This window comes from Monodelphis domestica, chromosome 7 (genome assembly GCF_027887165.1).
Source record: "Monodelphis domestica isolate mMonDom1 chromosome 7, mMonDom1.pri, whole genome shotgun sequence".
NCBI classification, from domain to species: domain Eukaryota; kingdom Metazoa; phylum Chordata; class Mammalia; order Didelphimorphia; family Didelphidae; genus Monodelphis; species Monodelphis domestica.
In genome coordinates, this window is record NC_077233.1 from 85212906 (window position 1) to 85234888 (window position 21983).

The 21983-nt window shown below is 41.6% G+C and overlaps 1 protein-coding gene across 1 annotated transcript in view; it reads right to left on the reverse strand.

Moving 5' to 3' along the window:
• Window positions 1–1656: 1656 nt before the first annotated feature.
• The window catches only part of CCM2 (CCM2 scaffold protein), a 134536-nt gene continuing 114209 nt past the window's right edge, over window positions 1657–21983 (reverse strand). The window contains exons 5-10 of the mRNA XM_056804885.1: window positions 19104–19240; window positions 17193–17328; window positions 13669–13726; window positions 11777–11909; window positions 9907–10045; window positions 1657–5970 (exon numbers count right to left, since the gene is read on the reverse strand). Of these exons, the coding sequence (XP_056660863.1) occupies window positions 5690–5970; window positions 9907–10045; window positions 11777–11909; window positions 13669–13726; window positions 17193–17328; window positions 19104–19240 (884 nt within the window). The 3' untranslated portion in view covers window positions 1657–5689. The remainder of the gene's footprint in view (window positions 5971–9906; window positions 10046–11776; window positions 11910–13668; window positions 13727–17192; window positions 17329–19103; window positions 19241–21983) is intronic.

Here is a 21983-nt window from a genome sequence, read left to right on the forward strand (position 1 = left end):
TGTTTGGAAGGAGATCTCCAGGGGAATGCCTTAGAGAAATCTGTGCTTGGCCTTTTGTTATTATATGATTTTATTTATCAATACCTTGGATAAGGCTTAGAGAGCATGCTTATTCAATCTGCAGATGACAGAAATAAAAAGATTGGCTAACACAGAGGACAACACTGGGGGTCCAAAAAGATTTAGACTAGAACTTTGAGTCAAATCAAGTAAGATAAAATACATGTAAGGCTGAGAATTTTGGCTAAGAAAATCAACTTCAAAAGTATAAGATGAGGAAGTGGTTAAGTCTAGATATCTGAAAAAAGATCTGGGAGTTTTAGAGGTCTGCAAACTCCACATGAACTGACAATGTGATACTGCAGTCAGAACAAGAGATCAAATGCTATTTCTTACTGCCTTAGTAATAGAGGGAGAACTTGGAGGTGGCTCGTGGGATAGAGGCAGGCCTGAAGATGGGAGGTCTTGCGTTTAAATCAGATTTCAAGATGTTTCCTAGCTGTATGTCCTTGGGCAAGTCACTTAAACCTCCTTTGCTTAGCCCTTACTGATCTTCTGCCTTGAAACCCATATTTAGTGTTGATTCTAAGAGAGAAGGTAAGGGGTTAAAACAAAACAAAACAAAACAAAGGTCCAGGGCCATCTTACCCCATTTTGATCAGACCACATCAGGAGGACAGTGTTCAATTTTGTGCTAAGTTGGAGAATATCCAAGAGAGTTGAAGGGAGCCTATACTTTTTGCCATGTGAAGATTAGTGGAAGGACTAGAGATATTTAGCCTGGAGAAGTCCTGAAGGGATAGGACAGTTCCACTTAAATTCCTGAAGGGCTGTTACCTAATTAAATGTTATTCTTGGCCCCAATGGTCAGACATGGGTGGAAGTTTAGATCAGGTGTAAGGAAAACTGTCCTAATAGTTATCCAAGAAGAGAATAGGCTTGCCTTGGGAAAGAGCACATTTCTCTCATGGGAGGGCCTGAAATAAAGGCTGGAGAACATGTTTTAGAAGTTCTTTCATGTTTATACATAGATTGGACTAGAAGTTTTCTAAAGTCCCTCTTCCAACTCCGAGTGTTTCCCCACATTTCTCAGAGCACTAAATTATGATCCAAAGGCCCCTTAGCCTCTGCTGAGCCTTTTTGCTCCCCTTGATCAAGTCTAATTCAGGATCCTAGCTATACTAACCAGATTTGAGCTGTAGCTAAGCCTTGGAAGAGGGGCAGGCAGGGGGAGGAAAAAGGAACAAACATTTATTAAGTACCTAAGGTATAGCCATGTTGCCCTCTCTGAAGAGTACAAAGTCTAGGGGGAGCATACTATTGTGTTTGTCTCTACCCTGTATCAATAAGCCATATGCATCCTTCTGGGCCAGGAACTATGCTAAGGGTTTTTACCAACATGACCTTCTTTGTGAGCATGTTCCTAAAGTGGTGGCCTCTTTCAATTCCTCCTTCCCTGTAGGTTGGGGAAATATGGTACAGAAAAAAGAACACTGGCTTTGGAGACAGGATGGCCCGGTTCAAATGGCACTGGGCCTCAGCTGTCTCCTTTTATCTTGGACCATTTGGCTCCCGAGGGCCATTCCAGCTCTACATCAGTGGGGCCACTTTGAGGATGACAATGGCGGTGTGGGGCTTTAGGAAAAGAAGCAGGGCTACTTTGGGTGCTGGAATATATTTACCTGTAACAAATACTCCATACAGAAAGCATACATACAAAACCGCGTACAAATGAGGTGAGGAACATCATGTCATACATACAGCTGCCCCCACCTCCCACACCCCACACAAAAGCTTGAGGACATTAGTAATGGCTCAGGTGACGGTGTCAGGGGCCAAAGACCTCTCAGCCCCACCAACATGAAGCCTACCTGGGGGAAACTGAAGTGCTTTCAAACTTAAGGGTCCTGAATTGTTCCCATTCCCAGAAGCCCATAGGGCAAATTACCTTTGTATATAAATCTAGAGACCATATAAAAAATAAAGGCATCTCTCCCATCCAATCCCCACCCTCCCTCCCACCCCATTCACTCCCCAGGCATAGCTGGGGACAAATTTCAGTTTCAGAAACTGACCAAGTCCTGGGCAAGGCTGGGCCAGGGAAGGACATGGCAGTGGGGAGAGAGGAAGACAATTATTCAAATAGCCCAGTACCCAGAGAACTTTGTTCCCAGTGACCCAACAATTCATGGCCACTGATAGAAAAATACTCTTGTTGAGTCACATTGCTCAGCGCACAGGAAAATGGCTACAGGTCCAACAGGCAAGTCCCTGAAGTAGATTCTGGAAATTTATCCCCAACCTGTTATGGCCTGAGCTTTGTCAGCTGAGGGTACGCTAATTCCAGTGCGGTGACATCAAAGGCACTAACAATTCTAATGGCCAATGTTCTGGGGAAGCCCCTGTCAAGCTGGGGTTTTGGTGAGGAGCCATCAGGAATATGGTGGCCCTCATTTACACCATCAATGAGTTGATGACTCTAAGTCATCAAGTAACCCATAAGTATTTATCAAGCATCTACCATGTGACCAGCACTATGCTAGGTGCTATAAACTTAATGTGTAAATCCAATTTCTGTGAATTAAATCTTATCTTAAATGTACCAGGGAAGCTTGCTAGTAGGGGAATTCATTGTAAAGTGAACAGCATACTCCAATTTATTCATTATGTCAAACTGGCTTTTCATATTTTGCTGAAAGCAGGAGGGTCAGAGTTCAGCTTTATGTCAAACCTTTGCGGGGAGCAGGATCTCCAAAATTCTCTGCCCCCACCTTCCTTCCTGCCTTCATCCCCCCAAACTCTCAGGTTCCTCCTCCACATTCCCCCAATTCCATTTGTATTTCAGTGTCATAGAAGGGCTTTGCATATCTGTGGTTAATTAAGCTTAAGCTCATCTCTGCATTAAGAGCTGTCAGCCTTGTTGTTCTGGGCAGAAGGAAGGAACTGGACTGTCTTCTTGCCCATTATTCTGTATGACAGAAACAACTGATCACTATCAGTCAACTAGGGCTCATGCATTGGTCCCCTCTTGCTGGCAATTGTAGGGAACAGAATCAAATGCCCAAATTACTGGGAAGGATACTTGCCCTCCCTACCCTCACAAAGCCTTTGGATGTATAATACAGAAAGGCAATGTAATTGTGTCTGCCCCCCACCCCCCCCCACTACATCCCAGGCCACCACACTGGCATCTCTTTAGAGCACAAGTATAGAGAGAGCCTTTTGGGTGCTTGTTGCTACTCTGTATCCTTCCTCCCCAACCAGGGGAAGGGCTTTGGGATTTTAAAACTCTGCAGCTCAGGCAAGGATTAACCTGAGTAATGGTGGTTAGGGTGTTTCTATCTGACCTAGAGAGGGTTGAGTCCTAGACATTTCCAGAAAGATTAGGCAGTTCAATGGATCTGATGATGATTCCTTCTCTCTCCTCCCTCTCATTTTTCTGACTTTCCATGGTTGATCCCTTTCCTAAACTCTGGGTGCCATTACCACTTTTCCTTGTGGAGGTGGTTTTGGGATGAGTGCCAGAGATACCCCTGGAACTGGTAACTAACTAGCCAGCCACAGCTTCTGGGAGATAGAAGTCAGTGGGATGCATAGATGAACTGGGGATGAAATGTGCAGCCCCCACCAAGGTAGAACTTTTAATTTAAATCTATGTTTCATATTAATCTGCCCTCTGGATGAAATTTACCTGAGAACTACCACAGGGACTGAGATGACGGGCAGAGCTGCTTTCCATCATGGTAGAAGCTGAAGTTCATGGTGAAAGAGGAAGTGGTTGAGACTAGCTCTACCACTGAGAGGGTCCAGAGAAAGAAAGCTGGGAAGGAAGGCAGGTCTATGAGAGGAGGTAAGGAGGAGAATAATGCCTCATTTTGCAAATGAGAAGTGGACTAGCTGACCCTTAAGGCCCCTTCCAGCTCTAAATCTATGGTCCTATGTCCAAGGATGCTAGTTCAAAAGATAAAGGTTTGAGCTAGGGATTGGGTGTTGGACTGTGCTAAGGTCAGAAATACAAAGACATTTCCTATTTAAGCAGATATAGCAATGAGAAAAAGTGTTCATAGAAACTCTTTCCTAGTTAACCAACATACATAAAAGTCACACGGCTGGCTGGCCAAGTCAATGCAATGGGACTATCCTCCTTGGTACTCAGTAACCTGCTTAGTAACATATGAGAACATATGTATATGTAAAAGAGAGAAATGGGGGTGGGAGGGAGGGAGGGAGGCCAAGGTAAGAGCAAGCATAAACAGGAACAAAAGCAGAAGGAGACAGATGAAGAAGGAATGTAGTGAGACAAAGGCAAGGAATGAGAATGAGAGCCTAGACTGAACCTTTCTGGGAAAGTCAGGGAAGATTGCTACACACTAACAGCTTTCCCCCAGAATGAAGAGAGCTGTCTCTTAGCAAACTCTTGGGAAGCTTGATCTAAAAAGGAGTAAAAAATATAACCCTACTATAAATTAAGGAATAGGCTATTATGCCAAGAGGACAGCAAGTCCCACCACCCTGGGAAGGCTGGCTTCCCAAGCCAGTATCAGTATGGCATATGGATTAAAAAAATAAGTGTATTTATAAGAGCATATTTACACTAAATGTACATTATATTATATATCTCATGCAAAGGTAAAGCCTCCCACTTAACTGAACATGATTTAGTCTTCCACTTCTTACTATCTCTTGTCCCCCAGAAAATTCCTGACCACCTGATCCTATGGAACTGCCCCTAGCTCATCCCCAGTTCTAAGAAGGAAAAACTAGAATGAGGCAGTCACAAAGAGCTCCTTGCACTGAAATCCCCTTTTTCCTTTGGGTTTAGAGGAGAGTGCCCTCCTCACCCCCATCTACCTTGGGGAGGAGCCAGGTGCCCAGGGAGCTGCTATGCTGGAGAAGGCACTGGAGACAACCCAGCAAACTCAAAACTCACCCATTCCTGGCCCCACTCTGGCTTGTCTTACTTACATAAATGCAGCCAGGACAGAGTCAGCAACAGAGATAGCAGTGCTCTCCTATCTCTGACCCAAAAGATCTTATTAGGGCTATGGACTAACAGGGGGAAGAAGTCAGCAGAAAAAAACTCCTGAGTGCCATTTGCCAGATAGCCTTCTCCAGCACCCCTCGGCAACCACTTAAAATGGGACATGCCTACCATCTAAAAGCTACTTCTCTCCGCACACACAACCTCCTCATTTAGACTAGAAATGTGTCTGACAACAAGAGATTTAAATTATTCACATTGTGATAAACTTCATTTTCCAAAAAAGGTCTCTGAGTTACAACAGGAACATCATGTGCAAAACTATAAACTGTCCAGGGGAACTGAAGGAAGCCACTTCCTTCATCAAGGTGGCTCCTTTTCCCATTCTTCTGCCATACCTTGGCTGACACACTCCCACCCAGGAGTAAGGAACATGGACAGTTTGGATGACTGCAAAGATCTCCTCTATTCCTGGCACCCAATACCCCATCTCCTCTTACCACACATTCATTTCTTCACAGTAGAAGGGTCCTAGCTCACCTATGCTATCTAATGACACCACCTGCTTCCCACTACTAAAGAAGGAAACAAAGGGCTCAACATGGCGGCTGGTCCCCTAGAACCTTTTCTGAGGAAGGACCGGGATGAGGAGGGGAAGGCCCCTTAGAGACTGGAGAGCTTTCTTGTCCCCTCCTCCAAGTTTCTTCCTCATGAAGAGTCCTGGTCCATGCTGCAGCCCAGCGCCTCAATGTCATTGCTGATATCAGAGATCATGCGGTCCCACTCATCACCTTCTGATGGTGCAGACTGGTCATCTGAGCTGCCTGCGGCCCCGTTCCCATTGGTGGTCGAGTTGGATGTGGTACTCATTGCCCGCCGGTACCTTCCAAAGCTGTCCGTGATGATGCCCCGACCGTCCTTTACTCCAATTGTCTCCAGAAAGTTCTCAAAATGCTGGCTGTCCTTTTCTGGGATGAAGGGCCTCAGACCTGGCAGAGAGTAGACAGAATCAAATGGGGGAAGAAGGGGAGGGATAACAATCACTGGTGCCAGAGAATTTCCATCCAAGAGCAGCAATTCTATCTCTCACACTGTAAGAGAAAGATGTACACAGACAGGGATGAACACTGGAACAGGAATATAGGCATCCGACCAGGAATGGAAAGGAAGAGGAACAAAGATGGGATACTCAGGCTTCTGCAGGAATGCAGATTTTATAGGATTTAGAATTGGAAGGTTATCTAGCCCAAAGCACTCATCTGGTAGATAATTGAGGTCCAGAGAGGAGAAGGTCAAGCCAAAGTTCAGGCTACATGGGTGTAAGTCAAGAGCCAAATCTCCTTTAATGTAGTAACACCTCAGGGTGTCTGTGCATTCACAAATACCTTTCCCTCCAAAGAAATCAACAGTTACTACTTCTATCCATATAACTCTTTCTGATTTACGAAGAGCTTACCTTATAAAAGCCACAGGAAGGTGTTAGATATATGCTTTTAGTCAAGACAGGTATACTTTCCAGTATACCATGCCTTTTCCCTAGATTAACATATCTGCCTATGGAGGTAGGATCCCTTGGGTAGAGGATCCAAGATCTGCAGCCCAAACCCTTCCATTACTGGTTCTTCAAGATGGGTGCTTTTTCTTTGTGTTTATAGAACAGGTATGTTATATAGTAGGCAATATAAAATAAAACTGATTCTCATTTTATGGCTTGAGAAATGAAGGCCCAGAGAAAGGGTCACGCTGGCCTGTGCTTAGCCGTAGGGTCCAGCTGGGTTCTCTGCTGCCTCTAAGCCCTTCCGCCTCTCCGGGGCTGCTCTGCATTTCCTTCCCTCTGCCTGCTCCCTGACTAGCTTAGGATGTGGTAGTCTCTATCAAAGATGTGAAACTCTAGGTGGGGAGGAAGGGAGCTGGCTGCCTTAGTGGCCACAGAGCCCCTACCAACTGCCAACTTTAGAGTTGCATCCAACAAGTAAGAAGTCCAGTTTATACCAAGCCATTCCTAGTAACATCTTGGTAAGACCCCCTGGCTCTGTCATCACCCCACAAGCCCAGTCTCGATCCGGAGTTTGGACTGTGCTGCTCAGAAGTGGATCAGGGAAGGACCTGCACACACCCATGGCTACAAGACCTCCAGGACCCTTGCTAGACAATTCATTGAGCAGGGACACAGAAAGATTCTTAGAGACAATCACCCATTTTTCATGGTGCTCTGCTGCACTGTGTTAACAATAGTGAAGTGTTCTACCAATTTGTAAGATGGCATGAAATCTGAAAAGATGAGGTTTTGGCCTGATTAGATATTTTCTTTTTAGGGCTCAGGTTGCATTTCTACAGCTCTATTATTCTATTAGGGGACCAAGAGCTCCCTCTGATGGTTAAAATGGTACCTTTATAAACCTAAGCAAAGTCTAAGTAATTAGGGCTACCAGAGAAATGTTTATGGGCTCACCTTACTGTAAATAGTAGATGGTTCCTGAATAGTTGAGTGAAAATCAAAATTTGAAAAGTGAATAAAATTTAAATGGACCACAGAGGGTTGTTTTAAGTAGGAGTACTAAATACATTTATCATTTAACATTTGAATAAGTCAAGACTAGTAAAGCCCATTTCAGTCCACTTATGTGTTAGGGCTCAGATTTCTTAGCTCAGCTCTGTTCCTGGGAGACCTGCATCATTACCAAATAACTTCTGAGGGCTGACTTCCTTGGGAGGGTCTATTTTTTCACTTTCTGTAGAGATGAGGTTTAGATATATCTCTTCAGCCTTCCTGGAGACTCCTGGTAATTCCAGAGTTATTTTGGGAAGAAAGGATGTAACCTTGAAAAGCTAAGAATCTCAGTGACTCATAAGAGGAAATAGAACATCTGAAATAGAGAGCAATATAAAACAACATATAATCAAGATTGTATGTTAGACTACAAATGCCATGAGATTTCCAAGAAGAACATCCTAACCAAGGGCCAGAGTGGGTTCTGGGAGGAGGGGTGATGATCTTGATAAAAAACAAAAGGCTTAAGAGTGTGGAGATCCAACCCTACTGCATTGGAAGGATAGACTTTTCAGCACATATCACTGGAAATGCCCTGGATATCTGACGGAAGATATGGCCTGGGTAGCCTTGGGTCCAATCAAAATGTTAGACTAGAGGTGGGGGAAAGAAATGCCCTTCCCTTGTCTGATATTTGGCAGAAAACTGACTGAAGACACAAAGCGTAAGAGAACTTATGTGGATTGCTTTGCTGACTGGAGCCATCCTCTGTCAGGGGAGATCTCCAAGGCTTGCTTATGGTTAGCTGCTAGATTACCCTGGCCTGGAAAGCCTCAAATCACTCACATGGCTTGATTTCTAGGCGTGTTTCCCCTCTCCTGTGACTCACCAAGGCATCTCCCCTATCCCCAGTATGAACCTAATGATTGGCTGTGCCTCAGTCTGCATCCAAGAAGTCCACATCTCTGTATGGATGTAGGCAGACTGGCAGGCAATAACACTTCCACATTCCACAGAGCTGTGGGGATGTGCTACAAATCCTAGTCCCTCCAGGAGTTTGTGGCCTGTTTCACTAGATGGAACCAACCACTAGTGGCTGGCTAACCTTCTGGTGACAGACCTGGCTTGGCTTAGTAAAGGTAGGTTCTTGGGGCTGGACATAAAGGGAGTTGCTGGGTTCCTCTGCAAAGTCATTCCAGATTATTTCCCTTTCACAGGTTAGGAAGCAGATTCAGTGGCTTGCCCAAGGTTGCCAAGTTATTATAAATGGTTGTCCTGAGACTTAAGCCTAAGGCTCCATATCAGCAGGGCAATCCTCATTCCCTGAAAGACAATTATTTCTAAATGCTGAAAAATATTGAAAAATAACAAGGCCCAATCTGATTGCTACTTAACTCCAAAATGGTAATGGGGGGACAATCATCTCTGAAGCCAAGCATCATGTCTTGATAATACTCCTTGAGCTTAATCAATCTAAAAAGCACAGGTTGAGAGTTCTAAGATGCAGATTTCAAGCCTCACTCAAAAAAAGGCAAGCTCAGTGATTTTTAGCAAATTCCCTAAATTCTCTGAATCTCATAAGTGGGGTTATTAAATATCTGCCCGAGTCCCTTACAGAGGTGTTGTCCAGACTGAGTGGAAGAATATGTGTGAAAGACCTTTGGAAAATTAAGTATTATATAAATGTACAACATCATTTTTAAAAGATGGGTGGCTAAGTATGGGAGGAGGGCATATTAGGAAGTTCATGGAGGACTGACCAGGACATGGAAAAGCTATAGGAAATTCTTACATGTCAAAGAGAATAAGAATAACCTAAAAGATAGCTTGAATAAGAATCAACAGACCTCACAATTCCTCTGTGGATGATAGCACCTGGCTCAGATGATCTAGTTTCCTTTTTTTTTCACCCATTCTAAAGACAGAACATCCCACAAAAGGAGGCTCTACACATTTCCTAGAGTTACCTACAGGGACACTTAACCTGCAGAAGTGATTTGACTCCATCACAGCCAAGACTGGCTGGAGAAGAGACAAACAGAGAGACATCTTTTATTTTTTATCTTTTAAAACCCTTACCTTCCATCTTGGAATCAGTTGGAATCAGAGTGGTAAGGGCTAGGCAATGGGGGTCAAGTGACTTGCCCAGGGTCACACAGCTGGGAAGTGTCTGAGGCCAGATTTGAACCCAGGACCTCCCATCTCTAGGCCTGGCTCTCAACCCAGCTCCCCCCCCCCCCCCCCAACATCTTTTAAAACAGGATCACAATCTCCCCACCCTCTGAAGACTGATTCATGAGTTGCTGCTGTGGCTGAAAAACTCATCCCTTGATGGCAAACTTCTTGCCTCTTTGAAAAGAGCTAGGCAGGCCCACGGGACAATAGACACACATACTCTATTATTGAGTCTACCTGTAAAGTCTTTCCAGCTCACCTAGCAATAGGAACTTCCTACTGTCTCCATAAAGTTGTCGCAGGTTGATGCAAAACTCATGAATGGAGGCCCCATTTCGGTACTCATGCAGTAACATGGCAAACTGCTGGATCTCTTGGGATGACAGCTTGGTTCTCAGCTGCCAAGAGAGAACAACAAAAGCAAAGGGCCATTAATCATTAATAGAGAGAGGCACCACCTCCCTTACACCTTCACCCATGGTTACCCAACAAAATGTCCCTGGAATACCTTGCTAACACTGTGATAATTAGAGATAAGTCAGGAAGACTGGAAATGAAGGAGGACCTCTTACCAAGGGGGTATGTAGCAGAGAAAAGGTACCTTTAAGTTCCATGTTATTCAGGTCCTAAAATGCTTTTTATACCTGAGGAAATACTGAACCTGTGGCCAAGTGCCCTGGAATATATCAGGAATGACTTTAATTTCTCTTCCCTTTTTCTTTACCTCATAACTGAACCATTTGGAAACTGTACCCAAAGAGTGGCTGCAGGGTTCCTATGCCATGGAACCAATACTTAGTATGGATTCTTAGACAGATATGGTTTAAAAAAAAAAAAAGGTGAAAGGGGGTGGGGCGCTAATCTGGCCTCAGATATTTCCTTGCTGTGTGACTGGCAAATCACTTAACCCCACAATTGTCTAGCCCTTGTAGAAACAATTAGAATGACCAGTAATATCAATAGGAAAATAGTGACAGCATTCAAGTCAGATGAAATGAGTTTGGGGTATTTTCTAACAGCAATTGGTTCAGAGAATCATAGGATCATGGATCTATATTTGGTCATCTAGTCCAACCCCTTCATTTTACAGATGAAGAATCTGAGACCCTTGGAGGATGCTGGCTAAGGTCACACATGAAATAAGGAAGAGAAATTGCTGGGTAAGCAGGCTATCATCATCATAATCCCAGCATAGTGTTTCATAGCTATGTCCCCTTAACCTTATAGCAAAACAAACATGATTTTATATCCTTAGCTTCTGTTTCTGATGCCTGCCCTACATGCCTTTGGATGACGAAAGCCTTCAAGCTCAGCTCTCCTTACAGAATGCTGAGAAAAGAGAGAAGTGAAGTGGTGGGAGGTGACAAGCCATCCACCTTGCTCTTGAAGGCCAGACTATTTGAATTCTTAGATAGAGGTCATTATCCGCCACAAGGCCTCAGAATTTCCTGGTCAAATTTGGACTGATGAATTTGCTAGACTAGCCTTATAAATACTGAAATGCCAAATTGCAACTAGCTCCTACATTTCTCCCCATCTTACTTATCCTATCCCCATTACACACTATTTCTCATTGATCTGGTAATAAGATGTATGAAAAATCTGGGGCATGACTTGGTACTTGCCCTAAGTCAGTAACTATTTTTACCCCTACATTAAACAGGGACAAAGACTCTGCTTCAGTCATAGTAGGGCAGAGAGATTCAGAATAAAGCCCTCTTCTGTGCAAGATTCTTTCTAATTTATTCTACTTTTCATTAATTCTATTTCCCTACTCTTTGAGTTATCTCTTTTCTCTTCTAGCTTACCCTCTGAACCCAGATGGGAATGGTCTGTCCCTCTAGGAGACAGTGACCATTGCCCAGCAATGCCAAGAGGCCCCAATGTTCCTCTGTGAGGAACCTCAGTGTCCTGAAAGGGTTTGGCCATTGTTCTTGGGCCCATAATATTCAAGCCTGGAGTGCCCCCCTACCCTACACCTTGGCCCCTTGGTCTCAGCAGGCAAGGCGGATGAGGGCAAGGATAGTGTTTTCTTTGCATTTTCTATCTGAACCCCAGGGTGACTAAACATTAGCAATGCTGCCCTGGTTCTTTAGGAAGGAGGAGGCAGGGCAGGAAGACAGGCACACCGTCATCATGTAGTCCTGCAGAAGTTCGGAGGCTGTGGTGCTCAGCTCACTCTCGCTGACTGTTTTGATGTGAGGAGATGGCTGTGTGTAGGAAGAGGATGAGGTGCCACCTGTATCCGGTAATTTCAAAAAGCTGAAACAGTAAGAATATAAGTGTGTAAGCAGGGCTTGGAGTTTAATGAGCTCATTAAAACTCAATGAACATTTATTAAAGTCCTTTGCAAGGCCAAGAACTTTAGATAGAAATAGGAAAAAAAGTTTCTGCCTTGGAGGAGCTTACAGGTAGATAAGGAATGCTAAGCTATGTTTGCTGAGAAAAGTAAGACACTGTGCTGGCCCTTGAAGGAAGAGGGTCTCAACAGGCAGGCAGATAGGCAGGCATTCACTGCCAGCATGAGAGATGGCTTATGTGAATGTGCTGAGGAAGAAGAGGGCAAAGGTGAGGCTGGCTGAGAGCTGGCTGTCCATCATGGCTAGAAAATAAGCTGTGTGAAGAAAGATAAGAGTGAAAACAAGATGGTGGCCATTCTGGGACAGTCTTTAACTACAGGCAAAATAATTTATTTTGGGGGGTGATGTGGAACCAATGAATGCCAAGACTTGTGTTCTATCCCCCTCCCCATCTTTTGTCTCTGTCCATAAAAGTATTTCTCTCCTTGCCTCTACCTCTCAGAGTTTTTGTCTTCTTTTAAGGTTCAGTCCTGGTGTTGCCTCCTCCATGAAGCCTTCCTTTCTTGCCCTCATTGTTGGTGTCCTCTCTTCTCAATTTATCTTGAATAATATTTATTTGCATACATGCTGCATCCCTTTCTTCCCTCTGTAGTTTTCAAATTCCTTGAGGACAGGGCCTATTTTATTTCTGTCAGTAGTGTCTTGCATACAGTGAATGATTAATAAATATTTGTTGAATCAAACTGAAGAATGGATTGGAATGGGACAAGACTAGAGAGAAGACCAGTTAGGAAAGGTATTGAAGGCCTGAGTTAGGGTGGTAGCAGTGTGAGTTGAGAAGAGGGGATACATGAGATTTTGTTTACATAAAAATCAATGGATTTGGTGACTGCCTGAATGTGTAGAACAAGGGAGAAGGAAAAGAAGACAGTTTTGAATTTGAGTGACCAGGTGAAAGTTGTTATTAAATGCATTGGGAAGTTAGGAGGAGAGACAAGTTTTGAGGTTAAGATAATGATTCCATTTTGGGCATGTATTAAGGTTGAGGTGCTGGTAAGACTTCCAGATTGATATACCCAACAGGCAGGTAGAAATATGAACATAAAGTTCAAGGGAGTAACCAAGGCTGATGATGCCCATGCCCTAAACCAACTGGCTTACTATATTCTATGGTGCCTTGGCCTTTGGTGTCAACCCATAAGGCACCTCACTCAGGGTAAAACTGCTACTCAAAAACTGCTTCCTTGGATTCAGAAAGTATTTAAATGAATTTATGCACCAGAGCCAAATGTGGCTTTGTGACATACCTAATTTTTAAGGATAATAGGAAAATCAACTATGCTGTCTTCAATTAGGAACATTTTTGGTTGAATGGCCCAGTAGTCTGAACATGAGAGTGGAGACAGTTTGAGGAGAAGGCAACCTGACTCTTGGAAACATTTAAGAACATATATCCTAATAATAGTAGATCATTGATACCATCTTTGGATATGAAAGATGGCACATGATATAGGCTGTTAGATATTCATTCTAACCAACATTCATTCAATCAACAATGTACCAGGAGAATGCTTGGAAAAAGACAAAGATTTTAGACAGTTTCTCTGAACTAGAAGAAAATGGAAAGATGGTTGTCACTTCTGGATAACCCTGATTTCACATTGATTCCAAGATAGTTCAGGCACATCCACTATAGGGCTCAGGGTAAAGTATCTACTCACAAAGGGCTGGCTTCACTTTCATAGGCTTCTTTAATGTCCACTTTTGTAGAAGAGTCATCTGTAAGGAAGGTAGGGATAAACTTTTAAGTACAGGTGTGAGTACCTACTTTTCAAGGTGTCAGTAAATCCTAGATGAATGACAGTATGCTTAGTCTTGTGCTAAGGAAACATAAAAGAAACTCCAGGGTCATGTCTCCTGACTTCTTCACTACCATCTCCATTTGTTAGTGTTCTTTCCCTCCTCAAATTACCTGGAATCTATTCATGTGTGCACATGGTATATCTCCTACCCAACAGAACAAAAGCAGTAAGCATCTTGAAAAGGAGACTTTCATTTTTGGTTTTGTATGTCCTGGGTCTAGCACAGTGCCTTCATATAGCAAATAAACTTTGCTGACCTGATTTCAACAAATATTTACTGTCTATTATGTACAAGGCACAGTACCAGACTCCGTGGAGGATGCAAAGATGTCTAGGTAGGAAGATGGTCAGGTCTTGACCACATCACTGCCTTAATCAATTCTTCTTTTTGGTGTCTAAGATACTTTACAATCTGGTCCAAACCTACAATTCCAGTCCCAATCATTTATTTTGAAGCATTCATTTTTTGACATTTAAAATTCCAAACTTACTTCTTCCAGCTCCCCTTCTATTCATTGAGAAGGCAAGCAAGCAATGTATCAATTATAGATGTGAAGCATGCAAAATATACTTCTCTATTAGCCATGCTGCTTTTAAAAAAAAGGCAAGAAAAATAAAGAAAATAAAAAAGTATGCTTTAATCTGAACTCAGAGTTCATCAGTTTTCTCTCGAGACGGTTTGCATTTTTCCATCATAGGTCCTTTGGGACTGTCTTGGATTACTGTATTGATTACAGTAGCTAAGTCTTTCACAGTTGATCATGGTTACAATACTGCTGTTCCTATATGTAATCTCTCCTGGTTCTGCTGATTTCACTTTGTATTACTTCACATAAGTCTTCCCAGGTTTTTCTGAAACTTTTCCTTTCATCATTTTTTTTCAGCAGACATCACAATCAGATAACTACAACTTATTCAGCCATTCCTCAATTAATGGGCATCCCCTCAGTCTCTAATTCTTTGCTTCCACAAAAAGATCTGCTATAAATACTTTTGTACATATTATAAGTCCTTTTCCTTTGATCTCTTTGGAATACAGAAGACCTAGTAATGGTATTTCTGGGTCAAAGGATATATGTAATCTTATAGACTTCTGGGCATTGAATTCCAACTTGTTCTCCATAAGGGTTGTACCATTTCACAATTCCACCAACGGTGCATCAGCTACGCTCCCAGTTTTAAAAATGACTCTTCTTCATAGCCATTCTTTTTCTCTTTTCATCTCTTCATATATTTCCTGTAATTTTTTATATTGCCAATTTCTAAATACATAATCCATTAGATTAGAATATCACAACTATTCAGCCATTTCTTTCATTTAATGCATTTGTGTTATTTCCAGTTATTTTGTCATTACAAAGCTTCCCTGAATATTTTCATACATAGACAGCTTTTTAGCCTCAATAATACCCTTGAGGTCTAATCCTACTAATGGGATCCCTAGGTCAATGAGCATGAACAGTTTTATAGTTCTTAATGGATATTCCCATATTGTTTTCTAAAACAAAACAAAAAACCAATTCAAAGCTGTTCTAGTAATGTAATGTTAGGCCTATTTCCCCATGTTCCTCTCAGCATTTAATTTGATCACTTTAACTGTGTGGTTCTCAGTTAACATACATTACCAGAACCATATTTAGCTAGATTGGTCCTTAGGCAGCACTCTTCATAGAGTTCTTACTCTTCCTTACACTTGGTACTTCATTTGCTACCTCCCATGCCTAGAATTAGTTTCTTTCTTATTTTTATCTCTCGGCATCATTAGTTTAAGACTGAGCTCAAGGGTTACTTTCTATAAGAAGTCATATCTAAGTCCTCCTCTGTTTCCAGTATTTTCTCTTTCAAAATCACTTTCCATCTGTTTTGAAAGTATTTTTATGTGACCATACTAGTCCACCTGACCAAATGTAAGCTACTTGAAGACAAGGACTACTTCACTTTTGTCTCTTTCTCCTCAGCATATTGTACGATGCATGCTACACAGGAGACTTTGAATAAACACTGACGACTGAGATAGGACTCACATCCATCAACAAGGGAACAGAGTTCAGTGCCAAAACATGATAAATCTTAGGTGATGGTTAAAGAAATTCAGAGAAGTAAAAGGGCATTATAAATGGTAATACTCAAGTCAAGGAGGAGCTCTCTCTTGACTGGGGCCTTCGAAGAAGTGGTTGAGAGGCCCAGCAAACGGAGGTACAATATGGCAGAAGGAACAATTTCATAAAAAACAACAATGGAAAGAACAAAACCTATGATTGGGGGAGATTTGATAACCAAATCACAGAGAGAAAAGGAAGATAAAAGAGAAATGCAAATCAAAACAACTCTGAGGTACCACCTTACACCTATCAGACTGGCCAAAATGGCAGCAAAGGAAAATGAGAAATGTTGGAGAGGACGTGGCAAAATTAGGATACCAATACACTGTTGGTGGAGTTGTGAATTGATCCAACCGTTCTGGAGGGCAATTTGGAACTATGCCCAAAGGGCAGTAAAAGCCTGTCTGCCCTTTGATCCAGCTATAGCACTGCTGGGTTTGTACCCCAAAGAGATAAGAAGAAAAAAGACTTGTACAAGAATATTCATAGCTATGCTCTTTGTGGTGGCAAAAAATTGGAAAATGAGGGGGTGTCCATCGATTGGGGAATGGCTTAACAAATTATGTATCTGATGGTGATAGAATACTATTGTGCTGTTAGGAATGATGAACTGGAGGAATTCCATGTGAACTGAAAAGATATCCAGGAACTGATGCAGAGCAAAAGGAACAGAACCAGGAGAACGTTGTACACACGGTGGCACAATCAAACGTAATAGACGTCTCTACTAGCAGCAATGCAATGACCCAGGACAATCCAGAGGAACTTATGAGAAAGAACATTATCCACATTCAGAGAAAGAACTGTAAGAGTAGAATTGTGGAAGGAAAACACAGGATTGATCCCATGGTTCGATGGGGATATGATGGGTTTTGATGTTAAAGGATCGCTCTATCGCAAATATGAATGAAGTGGAAATAGCTTTTGAACAATGACACATGTATAACCCAGGGGAAATGCTTGTCAGCTCTGGAGGGGGGAGAGAGGAAGCAAACCATGTAACCATGAAAAAATATTCTAAATTAAAAAAAAAAGAAGAAGAGGAATGTTGATGAAATGGTCCTGCTTCTATTTACTAGTGTTTTCTATTTAACCAATAACAGAGGGTTAACCTAGTTAAGTGCTAAGACAGGTGTTTTCTTTATGAGGGTCTGACTGGGAATAGCAAAGACTCATTTACAGCAATCATTTACAGCTCCTTAAGGTCCCGCCCAGCCTTTGAAGAATCCAACAGGCAATTCTCGGACCCCACAGATTTTTCCTCCTGATTCTGCTACCTACCGCTGTGCAGGGACAGTTGGCGTGTGGGTGTAGAGGCCCCATCAAATATTGCTCGGTCTAAGAAGTCTATGGTGGACTCTGTGTAAACAATCTGGAAGACTTGGCTGAGTAGGGAGCAGAGTTCTTCTGCAGCCACCTGGAAAGAGGGCAGTGACAATTACATCAATTAGCTTCTTTCCCAAATTGCTCCCTTTCCTGACCCTCTAGAGGGTGACAGGGGCAATGTGATATGCAGACAATGTGGGGGAGGGGCGGTGAAGCTGTGCTTCCAGGATAAAATACCAGACTAATTCAAACACCACTTTGATTATATCATGTTGTTGTTCAGCCATTTCAGTTGTATCTGACTCTCTGTGACCTCGTCTGGCAGAGATACTGGAATGGTTTGCCATTTCCTTCTCCAGATGGCCACGGTCTTGCTCAAAAACCCTCAGAGCTTCTCCTCAGATGTCTTCAGTATGACATTCAAGGCCTTCTAAAGTCTGGTCCTAATATACCTTTCTAGTACCTTCTCTCTGTGTCAAAGTGCTATTCTTTCTCCCCTAAACATATTGTACTTACCTTTACACTTTTTGATCAAGAATTCTCCCCTTCCCTTCCTCTTCCCCCAAATCCTGTCTCCTATTTATGATGAAGCTCCTCTTATACCTCCTGGGTGAAGCCTTTCCCACATGTCCCACCTTAAAGTGGGCTCTACACTCATGTCAATTATTATCTACCCAATAATTCTTTGAACAGTCTGTTTAGTGATAGCTCATCTTTTAGTGTCAAACTTTTTGAATCTTAAATTGCCATTTCACACTTTCTACATTTTTGTCTTATCAATGCTACTAGCTTGCAAACTTCCTTAAGCTAAGAATCATGTCTTATATTTCTTCTTATTTTCCACAGTGCCAAGGACTTTTAAACAAGTTTGCCGATTTTATTCTTTATCAGAAATCCTAGTCTTCAGTTGATTTGTTAGATTATTCAAGTTATAGCTACCAGCAGGGGTCACTGCGAGTAGAAGCCAGCAAAACTTCATCTTAGACTGAGAAGTACTTCAATTTAAGACCAATTTCTCCCTGCATCAGAGTTTAAACCTTGAATCACTAAAGGTCCTTCAAAACAACAACCCTGATGGATAATCTCCTTGCCTCTACCCTGTCTCCTGCAACTACTCATCACATCATAACTCTGACATTTTGCAAAATACCTTAGTTATTTTCATTTGTTCTTTGTGACAACCTAGTCTGAGAGAGGAGAGCTATTCTCTTCCTCCCACTTCCTACCTCTTTCTCATCCTCCCCCAATCTCTCTTTTATGGATATGGAAATGGAAGAATGGAGTGATTTAGTGATTTGCTTATGATCAGCTAGTTGTGATGATGGGATTAGAATTTAGATTTCCAGCCTTTTCCCACTACATCATGGGGAAGAGAAGAAGGAAAGGGGGGGCAAGAGAAATAAAAACAAGAAAAAAAGGGGAGATTGCATAAAAGTTACAAAAGAGCAAGATAGGTTTAGGTTTTAAGAAAAAAACTGATGATATGGCACCTCCCTTATTCCAAGGCCTGCCAGGTCTGTTCTAAATGTAGACCTTTCCAAACGAATCTCATTCTCCTTCTCCCAAAACAAGCTTTGATATTATATATTCTTTCCTTTTAATAGAACTACTGAAAACTATAGCCTGAAGTGGATGTGTGATCTAATCAGAGGGCCCTCTGTAGACATCAACTTGGTCCTCTATGGCATACAAGAGGCACTAGCCTAAGACAGGGATAAAAGTGAACAGTCAAGTGCCTGGAGAACTAGAAAAGAAACATGGTGCCTTGTAGACACTACTTTATCCAGCTGTGTCTTTTCAATTGACCAGCTGTCCATGCCACAGGGGAAAATAGCAGAGTTAGCTTCCGGTTCCCTCCCATCTTACTTTGTTTTCTGTAGCCAGGATTACCAAGCAGCATGCTTCCACCGGAACCACTCCACTTTCGGACAGGGAGCCTGAGGTGAGGGTTTTGGAGCCTTCTGCACACAGGCTCTGGCTAGGGGAAATTCCAGGGTCCTGAGCTGAGAACACACAGAAAATCCATGATTAATGAAATCAAAAAAGGAAGGAAAAAGACCTTAGCAGTATCCTTGAGAAGAAAGAGTAGGTCGGTACCTCTTTTATATCTAGAACTAGGTTCTGAGATCTTGGGATGACTAAGAAACCAATATAAAATCTGCCTGCCTTCAAGGAGATTAAATTCTAGTGAGAAGATATATACTATATACAAAATAAGTATAAGGAGATGGGAGAATACTAATGATAGAGGGAATCAATAAACACTTCTTGAAAAAAGTAAGGTAAATTATCAAGGAAGTCAGAAATTCCAGGAGGTAGAAGAAGAGGAAAAGAACATTCTAGGAATGGAGGACAGTCTATGCAAAGGCAGGGAGGTCAAAAAAGCAGTCAAGGTGGCATAAAATGAGGAGGAATCACTTGTTATTTACCTGGAAAGCCAGCCTACAGTAATGGTGTCAAACTCAAATAGGGCATAGGAATAGGGATAGGGCACTGAACTATACCTTTATAGTACAATTATCCTTTATAGGATCCCTATGGGCAACATATTTAGAAAACTATATATTAACATCATCCACATTTTATTTTATTTTTCTTTATTTTGTTAAATATTTTCCAAATACATTAAAAAAACAAAACAAAACCAACCTTTACCTTCCGTCTTGGAATCAATACTGTATATTGGTTCCAAGGCAGAAGAGTGGTAAGGGCTAGGCAATGGGGGTTAAGTGACTTGCCCAGGGTCACACAGCTGGGAAGTATCTTAAGGCCAAAGGTCTGGCTCTCTATCCACTAACCCACCTAGCTGTGCCTCCCAATTACATTTTAATCTAGTTTGGGCTGCAAGCACAGGCAGGCTGTCTGTTTTGTAAAAACTTTAAATGTCAGGAGTTTACATTTTATTCTGCAGGCATTAGGGAATTCAGTGAAGTTTCCTGAAAAGGGGGTGATTTCTCAATAGCACCTACCTCATTGGGTTTTTGTGAGACTCAAATGAGATGTTTGTAAAGTGCTTTGCAAACTTTAAAATGATACATAATTAGCAGTAGTAATCATTACTGATGATCATTGGAAACAGGGGAGCAAGTCAATTAAATTAAACAATCATTTATATTCCTACCCACGGTGAAAGGAACTTTGCTAAGTGCTACAAACATAAAGGCAAAGATACAGTCTTTGTAATCTGTATCCTCTATATGTGGGATGCACTCCTTTCTTTACTGCCACTTAGAATCCATGGTTTCTAAAGGTAGGGCATAAAAACATTGTAAACAAGTGCAAAAGAGTAGAAATAATAAATGCAACCTTCTCAAATCACAATGCAATGAAAATAATAATTAGTAAGGGTACATGGAGAGGCAAATCAAAAATTAATTAGAAATTAAACAATACAATTCTCCAAAATTGGTTAAAGAGCAAATCATAGAAACAATAACTTCATCGAAGAAAATGCCAATGATGAAACTTCCTTTCAAAATCTATGTGATGCGGCCAAAGCAGTACTCACAGGGGGAAATTCATATCCTTCAGTTCATATATTAACAAATTAGAGAGCAGAGGTCAACGAATGGGGGCATGCAAATTAAAAAACTAGAAAGTGAATAAATTAAAAATCCTCAGATGAAGACTAAATTAGAGATCCTAAAAATCAAAGGAGAAATTAACAAAATGGAAAGTCAAAGAACTATTGATTTAATAAATAAGACTAGAAGCTGGTACTTTGAAAAAACAAATAAAATAGACAAAGTACTGGTCAATCCAATTAAAAAAAAGAAGAAAACCAAATTGATAGTTTCCAAGATGAAAAGGGAAACCTCACCTCTAATGAAGAGGAAATTAAGGCAATCATTAAAAACTATTATGCCCAATTATATAGCAAGAAATATGGCAATCTAAGTGATATGGATGCATACTTACAAAAATATAAATTGCCTAGATTAACAGAGGAAGAAATAGACTACCTAAACAACCCCACATGGGAAAAAGAAACTGAACAAACCATCAAAGAACTTCCTAAGAAAAAATCCCCAGGTCCAGATGGATTCACAAATGAATTTTATCAAACATTCAAAGAACAACTAATTCTAATATTATAGAAACCATTTGACAGAATAAGCAAAGAAGGAGTTCTACCAAATTCCTTTTATGACACAAATATGGTACTGATTCCAAAGCCAGGCAGGTGAAAAACAGAAAGAAAACTATAGACCAATCTGCTTAATGAATATAGATGCAAAAAGACTCCAGCAAGTGATCACGAGGGTTATTCACTATGACCAGGTAGGATTTACACCAGGAATGCAAAGATGGTTCACTATTAGGAAAACCAACCACATAATCGACCATATTAACAAGCAAACTGACAAAAATCACATGATTATCTCAATAGACACAGAAAAAGCCTTTGACAAAATATAACTCATTCCTATTGAAAACACTAGAAAGCATAGGAATAGAAGGACCTTTCCTAAAAATAAACAGTATATATCTAAAACCATCAGCCAACATCATCTGCAATGGGGACAAACTAGAAGCCTTCCTAATAAGATCAGGAGTGAAACAAGGATGCCCATTATCACCTCTATTATTTAACACTGTACTAGAGACACTAGCTGTAGCGATTAGAGAAGAAAAAGAAATTGAAGGTATTAAAATTGGCAATGAGGAGACCAAGATACCACTCTTTGCAGATGATATGATGGTCTATTTAAAGAACCCCAGAGAATCAACCAAAAAGCTAATCAA